Here is a 13,179-nt window from a genome sequence, read left to right on the forward strand (position 1 = left end):
GCTTTAGATGTGTCTGTATAATACGGCAAACTTTTTGCTAAGGCTCACAAATAACATTTTTTTATGAAGGATAGCTGCTTTTTCTGAAACAAAATAATATTAGTAAGAAAGGTGGCGTTTTATATTTTTTGCAGATCTTAATATCTGGCTTAATAGAAGACAGCTGGATTCTCATGTCTGTTACAAATCTATGATATCGTACATCTCATAGTCTCCAGAAAACTCCAAAGTTTCATTCTCAAAAGAATGAGTGGAAAAAGAGTGAATAAGAGTGGAAAAAGAGTGAATAAGAGTAAAAAAAAAAAAAGCGCTTTAGATTATGAAAATAGTTTTTACCTTGCAGAACCGCTTACAGGAGCCTAAAGGATCCCCAGACCACACTTTGAGAATTGCTAGTTTACAGAAATGTCACTTAGTTGATAATAATAAAGAAAACACTAATTGAATACTTACTGTACTCTAAATTACTACTCAGAGCATTTTATCTATATTAATTCATTATATCTTCAGATAAACATTTTGGCATAGGTACTATTCTAATTCCCATTTTAGAGATATGGAAACTGAAGCTTAGGAAAATCATAGTAACTTATGGAAAGCCGCATAGCTTAACAGTGGCAGAGAGAATTCAGATTCAGGCTCTCTTTGCTTCACAACCCGTCATCATTGTGCTATACTGCCTCTAGGTAGAAGTCGTATCTTCTTAGAGCTAGCCCTTGAAGAGCTTTGTGAATAGGTAATACATTTGACTGAAGTACCTCAATTTTTTTATCTGCAAAATAGGATTTGCAATTAGTTTATGGTTTTCCTATGTCATTTACAACTCCAGATTGAAAACTTTGTCATTTTTTAAGACTTAAATTGTTATTTAAACTATCCTAATTAAAACATTTGATGGCTAAAATCCATTCTATTAATTGTTTATACCAGCTAAACATACCTTTCATTTTCCCTGGTTTTATGCTTTGATAATTCTGAGGGCAGTTTTTTCCACTTTATATAGGAAGGGGAAATGATTAGAAGGTACTACCTTACAACTTTTGAGGAAGATAAATTTTCTGCTGAGTCACTTTTACAGTAATCTGTCAGTAACCATATTCTCTCCATCTCTTTAGCTTTAAGAAGGCTATTGAGTTTTTATGCTCGAAGAGTATAATTTAGGAGGTATGCTCCATGATCTTGCAGTGAAAAGAATAAGGGAACTTCAGGAATGCTGTGAGTTCTCTCTTACATTCCTGAATATCAAAGTTTTACAAATTGCTCCTAATGATAAAATCCTCACACCTGGTCTGATACAGGCTTAGTCTCCCAAAAGTGTAAATGTGTTTGCCAGTACACCACTGGAGAACAGATACTTCAGGTAAGTGAGTGTCTGTGAAAGCAAAGTGCTACTACATTCATGTATTCACATCACATGCATGCCTGCTTTTGCAGAGATCCAACATGTTGAGTTTCATTTTGTAGGATTGCCTGAGAGCATGATGTTTTTTTAAAGTGTGTCACCTTTCTTATCTTAAGAAAAAGAAAATATAATTTCAGGTGTCAGGTAAAATATTCCAGGTAAAATTTAAGTCCTGGAAACCCCTATGACCCTGCAATTATTGTTTTGTGAGTCCTATTGTGACATTTCATGGTGGGTTGTCCTTTGTTTGAATTGGTATTTTTCAATAAACACTAGGATTTATTTTGTTGATTTAAAATACATATATAAAGACATTAGCAACAGAAAATAGAGATACCTCATTAACTATAACCTGATGTTTTATGGTATAGAGATGATTGTTATAGCAAGCTTTTAGTGAATAGCAAAAAAGTATTTTAAAAATTTATAGATAAGGTTAAAGTTATGAAAATTTGTACTTCGTATTTCTTTGCTTTATTCACATTATTTTTAATTCTTATTTTTCTCCTAAGGAGTCTTCTGAAGTCTGTTGAAGAAGAATTACATCAGCGGTAACTTTAATTTTTAATTAAGCTTAAAATACTTCATGTCACAGATGAGTAAAGCCTGTTTGCCCCTTTCTCTATCACATAGCCTAAGATTGTTTTGTTGTTGTTTTAATATTCTGAATCCTTTGAAGACGTAGAAGTAAAATTCTTTCCTGCAGTAGCCCTTCCTGCATTTTCTGAAATGTCTTCTTAAGCTGTTTTGGTGAAGTCCATTTAGTAACAATAGAATTATCCTTTATCCTTAGAGGGCACGTGGCACATTTAGAAGATGATGAAGGGGAGGATGATGAATCTAAACAGTAAGTTCTGTTTCCATTTTTGGTAGAAGAAAAGGTGTCATTTGACCTGATTTAGTAAATCTGACAGCTTAATATTGAAGTAATTTTAATATCATTAATAATACAGTATCATGGGGTGTACCACAGTTTCTTTCCTTTTCTCTGTTCTAGTTGTATTAGTCGGTTTAGGCATTGTTAACAAAATACCATAGACTGGTATTTATTTCTCATGGTTCTGGAGGCTGGGCTGCTGGCCAGATTAGTTCCTGGTGAGAGCGCTCTTCCAGGCTTGCAGATGGCTGCCTTCTCAGTATGTCCTCAGATGGACTTTCCTCAGTGTGAGCATGCAGAGAGAGAAATCTCTCTCTTTTTACGAGGCCACCAGTCCTATCTGATTAGGACCTCATTCTTATGACCTCAGTTAAGCTTAATTACCTCCCCAGAGCACTGTCTCCAAATACAATCACATTGGAGTTGGGACTTTAACATATAAATTTTGGGGGGACACAGTTCAGTGCATAACATTATGCCTCTGATACCCCCAGATTCCTGTCCTTAACACCCAACAGCCCTGAAAGTCTTAACTCATTCTAGCATCAACTCTAAAGTCCAAAGACTCATCTAAATTTCATCTGAGTCGATCTGATTTAGATCTAATGAACCCTGGATCACCTTCAGGATTGTTTTTCCCTCTTTTTTGAAGAGTAGTGCATGTTTGGATAGCTCTGTCATCCTGTCCTGTCAAATCCAAGGAATCCCACAGCCTTCCTTCATTTTGTCTTGTCTCCATCTCCTTCAGTTCAAACTGCCAGTGTTTGTTCTGGTATAATCGCGTGAATTCTTCATTGAGTGATAGTTCAGGCATACCCTTTGGTGTTCTTTCCAGAACATGCTTTCTGATGCCATCCATTTCTGAGCTAATATGGATAGGCTGAGAATTTTTCAGATTTCAGGTTCTGGTTCCTTTTCACTTAGCAGTTCCTTATTCAGTTCATCTCTCCTCTCTCATTTCACTGTAAGCAATTAGAAAGAACCAAGCTCCTTCAGCACTTCACTTAGAAATCGCCTCAGCTAACTCTCCAGCTTCATCCCTTACAGGTTTTCCTTCCACAAAACACTAGAACATGAACATGATTCAGCCAAGTTCTCTGCCACTTTATAACAAGGATTACCTTTCCTCCAGTTTTCAATAACACATTCATCATTTCCATCTTGAGACCTCACCAGAATGGCCTTTAATATCCATGTTTCTACTGACATTCTGTTAATGACTATCTGTGTATTCTCTAAGAAGATGGAAGCTTTCTCACCAGCTCTCCTCTTTTCTCACTGACCTCTCGCTCTTAACAGCCATGCTTCTAGCATGCACCCCAGAACTCTTCCAGCCTTTACCTATTGCCCATTTCCATAACTGCTGCCACGTTTTTAGGTATTTGTTACAGTAGCACCCCACTTCTTCGTACCAGAATATGTCTTAGCTCAGGCTGCCATAGCAAAATACCATAGACTGTAGTGACTTAAACAACAAAGATTTGTCGCAGTTCTGGAGGCTGGGATGTGCAAGATAAGGTGCCTGCAGATTCATTTCCCAGTGAGGGCCCTGTTCCTGGCTTGTAAGCAGCTGCCTTCTTGCTGTGTGTTCACATGGTCTTTTCTCAGTCTGTGTGCAGAGAGCGAGCAAGCGATCTCTTCCTCTTCCTATAAACCTACCAGTGCTATCGGATTAGCTCCCCTCCATATGATCTCATTTAACCTCAGTTACCTCCTAGAAGCGCTGTGTCCAAGTACAAGCATATTGGAGGTTAGAGTTTCAACCTATGAATTTTTTGAGTGGACACAATTCAGTCCATAGCATGAGTTGATAAAAAAGAACTTTAAAAAAAATTTTTGAACAGTAAACATATCCTATTGTTTAATGTTATAAATTAGTCAATAATTGGTAGCTGCTGTAATTTTACTGTAACTACAGAGTCTTATTGTATAGCTGATTAAATTTCATCTGATATGTTTCAGATAAATAATTTGAATATAAATGTATTTTAAAGGGGGAATATTTTCACTTACATAATTATTAATATTTAGTCCTTTTAGTTTTGGGTGTTTTGTTGTTGTTTGCTGTTTTTTGTTTTGTTTTGTTTTTTTAAAGAAAGATGTTCATGGTAGATGAAAAAAATACCTGAGAATCAGTTGGGGCATTGATTTTCCTTTCTACTTCCCCACTCTGTGAACTTGGATCAGGTCACTTAACCTCTCTGGGCCTCAGTCTTCTAATCTGAGAGCTTATGCCCCATAATCTTTTAATTTTTAGTACTTCTAAAACTGCAGTCCTGAACTGTAATGAATCTTAGCTTTAACCAAATAAATTCAGCCAATAATTTCATAGAGCATGTATATAGCTTTTAATGAGCTTCATCGGAGATATTTCATATCTAACAGTAGTAAAAATAAAGCTTACGTTGTGTAATATATTTTTGTATCATTTTGCTCTTTTTCCTTAAGCCAGTTGTTGCTTTTGTTTTTATATTAATTAACTTTCAATTGCTATAAATTGGAATTGTAGCTATCTTTTCCAGTTTTAATTACTAAATATTTGAAAACAAGAAAGCATATCTACTCAGTTACTTTTGAATAATAATTCATTCAGCATAACTTGAGCATTTCACAAAGTATTTTGAAAAGCAGTCATATTCTTAGAAAAAGAAACTTGTTTATAAAGAATTTTCTTCCATATCTTTAAAAAATTAGTTATGTTTTAGAAATGATTTGTTTGTAAAATGATGAGTTCTGATTCTGAGCTTTTATGTTTTTATAGTTCAACCATGAAAGCAAAAGTTCCACCTCCTTTGCCACCAAAGGTAGGCAGATTTGTTATTCCGTTTGAATTGCATATTTGTGTGTTATTGTTCTGCCACTTTAATATTGTATTAATACTTATTCTATAGCTTATTTTCACTTGGAATCCACAAAAAAAAATCATAAAGAAGTTATTAATCATGATATAAGTAGATGATTGTGATTGTTTTTGTTTGTCTTTTTTAAATAATCCAACTTGTCATTTTGTATTCTAAATAGTAAATTCTAGAAATTTGTACATGAAAGTGATTAAATTAATGGATTAGTATTTCACTTGGGTTAGAAAACTCATATTTTTAGTAAGATTTTCTTCCTCAAAATCTGTAGTCTACTAGTAACTGATTTCCTGAGAATAGGTAAAGGATAGTGATTTATCATCACAGATATTCAGTTTTTAGAAGGTACTTTTAAATTAAAAATACAAAATAGGACAGTAATTTTCAGAAATTTTCCTAGCAGCAAAATCCTTTTGTCAAACAAAAAAAGCATCATAAAATAATCCCAACTGATGGGATTTTTTTTTTAAGTAAAATCAGTTGATAGGTATGGTAATTTAAATTTATTTTATAAGTTCATATTCATAGCAAATTTTAATTATAAAATGAACTTTTATAAAATGAGTTGTTACAAAGTTTGAAATAAGGAGTTATAATTGAGAATTGGCATCTGACCAGTCTAGATATCCAGTGTATTACTAGATTTTATTTTCATTTTATACTTCTAAGAAAATCATGATTCACATAGGTAAATTCTTGCTTGTTTAGTTTTACATTAGCAGAAATATAGAGATCTGAATTTCAAAGAGAGAAGTGCTGAGCAGTCTTCCTAATAAGGGACACATTATAAGAATTTATAAATTCTCCAAACCTTTAGCTGACTGGAGGTTTTTCCATTGTCTGCACAGAAAGTTTCTCAGGTATCCCATATTGCTGAGTTAGTATTCTCTCATTTGATAAAATTTTAATTGGCATCTTCTCCTGCCCCCAGTCTGAAAGATTAAACATTAACATAAAAGACATTGAGTCACCTGAAAGAGACAGTTTAGATTAGCTTTGTAAGGAGCTGAACTTTGATGAGCCTGAATGTTTAAAAGGAGACATTTAAATTGGAGATCATAAAGACCAGAGTGTTTTTATTTGGCAAGTCTAAGTGGGTAGGCCTGTGAGGAATTATTAGAAACAGGTCTTTTTTGTTGTTTTTTTTCTCTGAGGAAATATTTTAGTGTACATTTTTAGGATACATACTAAGATTATCTGAATCAGATACTTGACCTTGAAACTCAACTAGTTAACACAGTTTGAAAGCCTCTGATATGTAATAATATTCACTTCATGGAAGATATTCAGTATTTTTCATGTTTAATGAAACACAGATAATTTCCTATTCAATCATTGGTCTCCTTTTCTGTATTATTTCAGCCTAAGTCCATATTCACACCACAGGAAACTCGTCCTACTGAGGATGACAGTCAAGGAACAGTCAAGAGGTGTCCCACGTCAGAGAGCCCAGCAAAGCCATCCCAAGTTCCACCCCGGCCACCGCCTCCCCGGTTACCTCCACAGAAGCCTGTTGCTTTAGGTAATGGCGGAAGGCAAGGTAAAATAAGAATGTTGCCAGGTTTTCATAATGTGTGGAAAAAATGGAGGGACTCCTTTTAAGAGATTGTTTGAAATTCCTTTGAGAGGGGGAGAAGGAAGGCCAGTGGCTCTAGAGATGTTTTCTGCTTTTTGCCTCATAGTTTGAAGTGTTTTTATGACAGGATTACCTGTGACCCAGTCTGGGATATTTTGCCCCTTGTTTCTCATTTCATATCTAGCCTTCCCTCTTTTGGAGGATTGTTTGTACCCAGTCTGTCATTTATCTAGAGTGTGGCAACAAAAGAAATTAAACTCTGAACAAATGAGGAAAATGTGTTTTGGTCCTAGGCTACTTCTGTTTTAGAAAAAGAAGAGGATACCTTGTCTAACTCCTTTATTTTATTTCATTTAATCATTTTTAGAAAAATGATTGTCAGTATTTGCTAGGTATTTGCCTTCAAATTAATTCTAGAAGGTACTGTCTTAATATTGTAAAGTATCTTGTGTGTTATGCAAAAAAAGCAATTAAAAAAAGAACAACTAATATTTTTTGGATAACAGACTATAAATTACCCCTCTCCTGAAAGCAGTTATGAATTCAATATTTCCTTTCTTTTTAACACAAATATATGCACTTAGATACAACCTGAATTTTAATTTGCCTACGTGAAAGAAATAGAGATAAACGTAGAAGAACATATATATTTAGACTTGTTACAGTACTAAAAATTCGATTGGGTAATCCCAAATGAAGGCTGAAACTTTCAGAGATAATATTTTTTGTTTCCTACTTGATCATTTTCTAAATGAAAATTTTCATGAAATTAATCCTTTTTTAATATATTTAAACGTATCTATTGAAGGAAATGGAGTGAACTCCTTCCAGTTAAATGGTGAACGAGATGGTTCATTATATCAACAACAGAATGAACATAGAGGCACAAACCTTTCAAGGAAAGAAAAGAAAGATGTACCAGTAGGTATTTACATTCATAAGCTCTACTTGTATTTGTTTCCTTTTTCGCTATTAAATTAGTTTTGCAATTATAATAAATGAAGCTGTAGCAATTGTATATTTTATAATTAGTATATTTTTACTTTAGTATATTAATTATAGTGAAAATAGATTGTTGAAATCTTGAAAAAAAATGACTGCTGTGGTAGATGTGAATGAAGGCTTTCTACTGTTCAAATTATTTAGGCCAATTTGTTATATTGCATGTTATAAAATGTGACCTCTGCATACAGCTAAACACTTAGTATTCTTGTGATTGTTGAGAAAATATTATTCTCATTGATTAGAATGATTCAGTCTAATGAACTTACAGAAGGAAGGACATGGACAGATAAGAAAAGCCATAGCTTCTACCTCAGGACAAATTTCTGTTACAGAGTTTGTGGTATTACTACTCTTACTCAAATTAAATAGCAAGGAAGCAAAATTAAGGTTATTTTCTAGTAGATAAAAGATATCACTTTAGGAAAGGTGAAATTAGCCTTAGCAGCTATTGCTGTTACAAATGTTAGATAAAACACTATGACATAACTTCTAACACATAAGTAGAACTTATTAGGGATATGAAAATTTTTTAACATTTGTGAAGAATTTACTTTTAATCATCAGATGACATTTGTCCATCATCATATAACTTAACAAAACAATCCTTAAAATTCCTAATTCAGCAGATGCCAACAAGATCATAAGACAGTATTTTGGGGGAAGTTTTTGTGTATACTAATATTTCTTATTTTTCTAGAAATTTATAGAACATACGGTTACGTGCATATAGCTTAGACTTCGTGCATTAAGCACATCGCGAGAGGTTTTTGTACGATATCTGTTTAACTGCTTTGTAAGATTTTGCTATAGATATGATATACTGTTTTTTATAATTCAGTTAAAGCATTTGACTGGGGTTATGCATTGTAATTTGTGAAACTTAGGACATTTTTAACAAAAATGAAATGTCCTTTAGGAGTAATAGGGTTTATGAAGTCCGTCCAACTGAGTAGTGCCATTTTGCTTTCATCAGTTTAAATTTTAGCAGCCCTGCTAGTGTAGTAGTATAAAAATGCAACTTACTGACTCTACAACACAGTATAATAACCTTTGAGAGATGAATACATTTTTTAATTTATGCATTTTTAATTCACTTTTTCCACTATCTTAGGATAAGGTATTAGTAGTTTAACAGTCTCAACAATTCTGAAATAAATGTCATGACTATCACAGGATAAACAGTATCCCTGATATATTAAAACATGATTACAGTTTGTACAGCTTCTTGAAATTATTTACAACCAATTCTGTCAGTACTTAAATTAAATCTGATAGTTATAACATTCAGCGCTCCCTAATTAAAAATGATGTTTTGCTTAAATGGATGATATGTGATAATTTAAGGACATCAATATAAAAATAAGTACATAAATTATTTGCAAAATGGAAAAAAATTATGAGAAATTGATGGCAGTATTAGGCTGTACTTCCTCATAAACATATCAAAGTAAAATTTCATAGTCTTAATTTTAGAAATGTCTAAAATTTACTCATATAAGTAGTACTGCACAGAATATTTCATTTGTATCATGTATATGAAATCAACTAACAGTAGGTTTTCAATTTTTGTCTCATTTAAACAATTCTGAGTTATATTAGATTGAGAAAAAATTATAATGTCATTCCTTAAAACGCTGTTAGTATTAACTTCAAAAGAAACGTAGACTTTGATTAAATTTATGTTTAAATTATAATCTCTCCCAAGGAGATTTCTTCTCCTGGGATAAATCATATACCCCAGGAATGTAGCCCCTTGGAAAAATATCTGGTACTCTTGAGAATGTTATAGTAGATGATTGATATGTTATTTTTGCTCTCCTTAAATTGTAAGTATACTGTGACCACAGTTCATGCATTTGAGTCATTAAAACTTCAATTGACAAAACGCTTTGTAAACATGGTTAACATAATCTGCAGACTAGGAGAATACATGTGTAACATATACAACAGATAAAGTGTTTAAGTCTGGATTATATAAAGAGCTCCAAAAAATAGATAAGAAAAAGATAGCTCAGTAAAAAAAAAATTTTTTTAATTAGAAAAAAACAAAAAAGGTGGGAATGGGGAGAATTCACAGAAGACGAAAAACATTTTTTTTAAAAGATTCTCAATCTTCCTAGCAATCAGAGGCATGCAAGTTAATGAGAAACACAGGAGAAAACATTTTTTACTCCTGTAAAAACTGTTATCAGTTTAATGACTTTAAGTTGTCTGTGAGACCATAAGGAACCAGGACTCTTGTACATTGCTGGTGGAAGTGATGTGAAATGGGCACTTGGAAAGGCAGTTTGGCAGTCAGTATCCACTAAACTATAAAAGCTACATGGTGCTTCCCTGGTGGTCCAGTGGTTAAGACTTTTCCTTCCAATGCAGGAGGTGCGGGTTCGATCCCTGGTTGGGGAGCTAAGATCCCACATGCCTTGGGGCCAAAAAAAAAAATGAAACATATAACAGAAGCAGTATTGTAACAAATGCAATAAAGACTTTAAGAATGGGCCACATCAAAAAAAAAATCTTTAAAAAAAGAAAAAGCTGTAGACCCCATGTTCCAGAAGTTTCACTTTTCACAGCATACCCTTAAAAAAAAAACCATTCACATTATGTAGTAAGGTATGTGCAAGGGTGATCATTTCCAGATTGTTGTAGTCCAAAATTGAAAATAATCTAAATATCCAATAACAATTAGGGAATAGCTAAATAAAGTATATTATATTCATACTGTACTGCCGTTAAAACAAATGAATCATTGTACTTATGCTGTCCAAGACCAATGTTAAGGCACCTTAGAACAAGTTGCAAAACAGTGAATAAATATTTATGTTCTAAAACATACACAAAAACAGTATTTCTATGGGGACATGCATGTAAATATATGCAGAAAAGTCTGGAAAGATACACAAATACATGAGTACATATAATTGCCTTGAGATAGGTTTGGAAGGATACACAGTAAACCATTTTTGCGGGGGGCAGGTACTAGGAATAAGTGGACTGTGAAAGGATTATAGAGGACTTCAGTTTTACCTATAATGTTTTGTTTGACAGAGAATTATTCATGTATTTTATTCTGATACATGTGTTTGAAATACAGTACTGATATACCAAACAACAGGAAGTATAATTGTGCATGTGTTCTTTTTCTAGAAGCCTATTAGTAATGGCCTACCCCCAACACCTAAAGTGCACGTAAGTATAAATATCAAATAGGTTACACTTTCAAGCTAAATACAATGACAAATAATTGCTTGAATGTGTACCTTTGGCTGGATTTTTTTGCCTGTTTGAAAGAACCTCCATTATTACTGAAAAAATTTAAAAGAGTGCTAATTTAAACATTAATTGATAATATTGAAAAGTAGCTTTTCAAAAGAAAATTATGATAAATTATACATTTTAAAGCTGCTTTATTCAAAAATTAATATTTTCTTTGCACATATATTTTTGAAGGAATATGAAAAATGCACAATTATCAAAAACATGGAATTTTAGAACTAGAAGGAACATAGAAGGAGCATCTGGCCCAAACTCTGTTTTGCCCATGAATAAAACTGAGACCCAAAGATCTCAGTCACCAAGATAACAAAACAACACCCAGCTCTAACCAGACCTAGAACTAGAACATAGATGTCCTATATTATAGTCCTTGTAGGTTTTTCATATCTGTATATACCATGCTGTCTTTTTTAGGATTAAAATTATTTTAACTCAGTGTAATTTTGGGTTAGTATGAATAGAACTACATTTTCACTGATACAAATCTGTAATCTGAAACTTTATGTAACACTAGTTTAGACCATGTCCATAGTTTTTCTATTTTGTAACCTCCCAACTCTACTTTTATAGCCTTTTTACTTTTTAACTCTACTTTTTAATTAGTATAAAGATCTAAATAATTATACCTCATTTTACAAAAAGAAGCTTTGAGTGTGAAGGGCTCCCAAGTCTAGAGACTTATATATACAGTAGGGATGAGATTTCCCATTGGGATACAAGATGAAATTCCTTTATCGGGTATACAGTTGACAGTGAAGAGCTGATAACTATAGAGCAACTGTACAGATTAGCTTTAGGTTGGGACTGGTTTGATTGTTTTGTACCTCATTTTTTCATTTGGATTTTTAGGGGTTTAGCAGTACCTTAATATGTGAATTTTGGTTCCTATTTTGAAGGATGATTATCAGGATTAATTGTGTGGTATAGTTTCTGCCCCACACCATACAAACATTTTTTTATTGGTCTCCTACCACCTGATGGTATTGCCAGGCTGTTGTTCTTTTTGGTAACTAAAATCTTAAAAATACTGGTTGGTAGGTTTCTGTGAGTAAAAAGGAAATGTTAAAGATTTAATGTTTTGATTATTTTGTGTTAATACTTTTAATCCACTATAGTCAACAATAATCACTCACAGTATTATCTTCCAGTTTGTGAAGAAAACATTCCTGCTCTAAAATGATGCCCAGTGCTGTTCTTACCAAGTATTTCTGTATTCTCTTTTTCCCCAAGTTTTTGTTAGTAAAAGTAATTAACTGGGTAAGCTTTCTTGTATTTACTCATTCTAACCAGAACAGTAATTTCAAAATTAAGATCTTACTCTTTGAAGATCAAAAAACATTCAAATGAGTGATATTATTTTTCACTATAAGGTATTTATTATCTGAAAGGTTTGTAAATGAGCTTGATAAATACTAACATCAAAAATAAAGCTTTTTGTTGAATCCTTCCAGGGAAAATAATCAGATTGCTCAATTTTTTTTTAAAAGTACATCTCTATGTTGTGAGATTAAAGTCCATACATGAATTTCAAATCAACCATACCTCTTCCACTTTGTAATAGTAAATTCTGTGCTTAGTGCTATTTTTAGGCTCATGAAACCAAGTAAGATAATTTTCACCTTTATAGAGATTATGATTTCCTTCTTACCAGAGAATATTGTATTACTCTTAATGTGGGACATGTTAAGTAATTCTTCTGTAAGCAAATTATTGTGCAGAATTAGTTGCTGTTACTGCTTTGTTTGTTTGAGAAGATAGGGAGAATAAAATAACTCTCTTAATAAAATCTTATATCATCTGACAATTGTGCCTGGAACCTCTGTGATACCACTGTGAGGCAAATGACTAGGACTGGATAGATTTATTTGGTTATTTTTTTGTTCTTCTAGATGGGTGCATGTTTTTCAAAGGTTTTTAATGGATGTCCCTTGAAAATTCACTGTGCAACATCATGGATAAATCCAGACACAAGAGGTAGTACTATATGTTTTTATCTATCTTTCTGATTGTTTAGTATTTTCATGAGACTAGGAAAGCACTCAGTTTTAATCACTTTCTGCATATCTTTCTGAAAAAAATTGTTACAATTTAAAAAAAAAAAGTTTTAAGATTCTCTGTGTTATTAGCAGTTTGAGGTGACACATGGTATTAAAATTTTACTGTATAGTCACTGAAACGATATACTCTG

The 13,179-nt window shown here is 32.8% G+C and overlaps 1 protein-coding gene and 1 non-coding gene across 11 annotated transcripts in view; both read left to right on the forward strand.

The window, feature by feature from the left end:
* Nucleotides 1–13,179, forward strand: part of MAP4K3 (mitogen-activated protein kinase kinase kinase kinase 3) — a 159,866-nt gene that overhangs the window by 123,404 nt on the left and 23,283 nt on the right. For 8 of the 10 annotated variants that reach the window (XR_009054744.1, XR_009054745.1, XR_009054743.1 and 5 more), the window contains 7 exons: nt 1,915–1,953; nt 2,196–2,249; nt 5,041–5,083; nt 6,500–6,677; nt 7,522–7,634; nt 10,863–10,904; nt 12,881–12,965. Coding sequence is in view for 7 of the 10 variants with exons in the window: in XM_057742254.1 (XP_057598237.1) it covers nt 1,915–1,953; nt 2,196–2,249; nt 5,041–5,083; nt 6,500–6,677; nt 7,522–7,634; nt 10,863–10,904; nt 12,881–12,965 (554 nt within the window). In the remaining 3 variants the exon portion in view is untranslated. The remainder of the gene's footprint in view (nt 1–1,914; nt 1,954–2,195; nt 2,250–5,040; nt 5,084–6,499; nt 6,678–7,521; nt 7,635–10,862; nt 10,905–12,880; nt 12,966–13,179) is intronic. The other 2 variants (XM_057742255.1, XM_057742257.1) reach the window with 1 other exon arrangement.
* On the forward strand, nt 9,417–9,554 carry LOC130857915 (small nucleolar RNA SNORA67). Its single transcript, XR_009054910.1, has one exon. It is a non-coding gene; the product is annotated as a small nucleolar RNA SNORA67 (small nucleolar RNA).

This window comes from Hippopotamus amphibius, chromosome 7 (assembly GCF_030028045.1).
Source record: "Hippopotamus amphibius kiboko isolate mHipAmp2 chromosome 7, mHipAmp2.hap2, whole genome shotgun sequence".
Lineage (NCBI taxonomy): Eukaryota > Metazoa > Chordata > Mammalia > Artiodactyla > Hippopotamidae > Hippopotamus > Hippopotamus amphibius.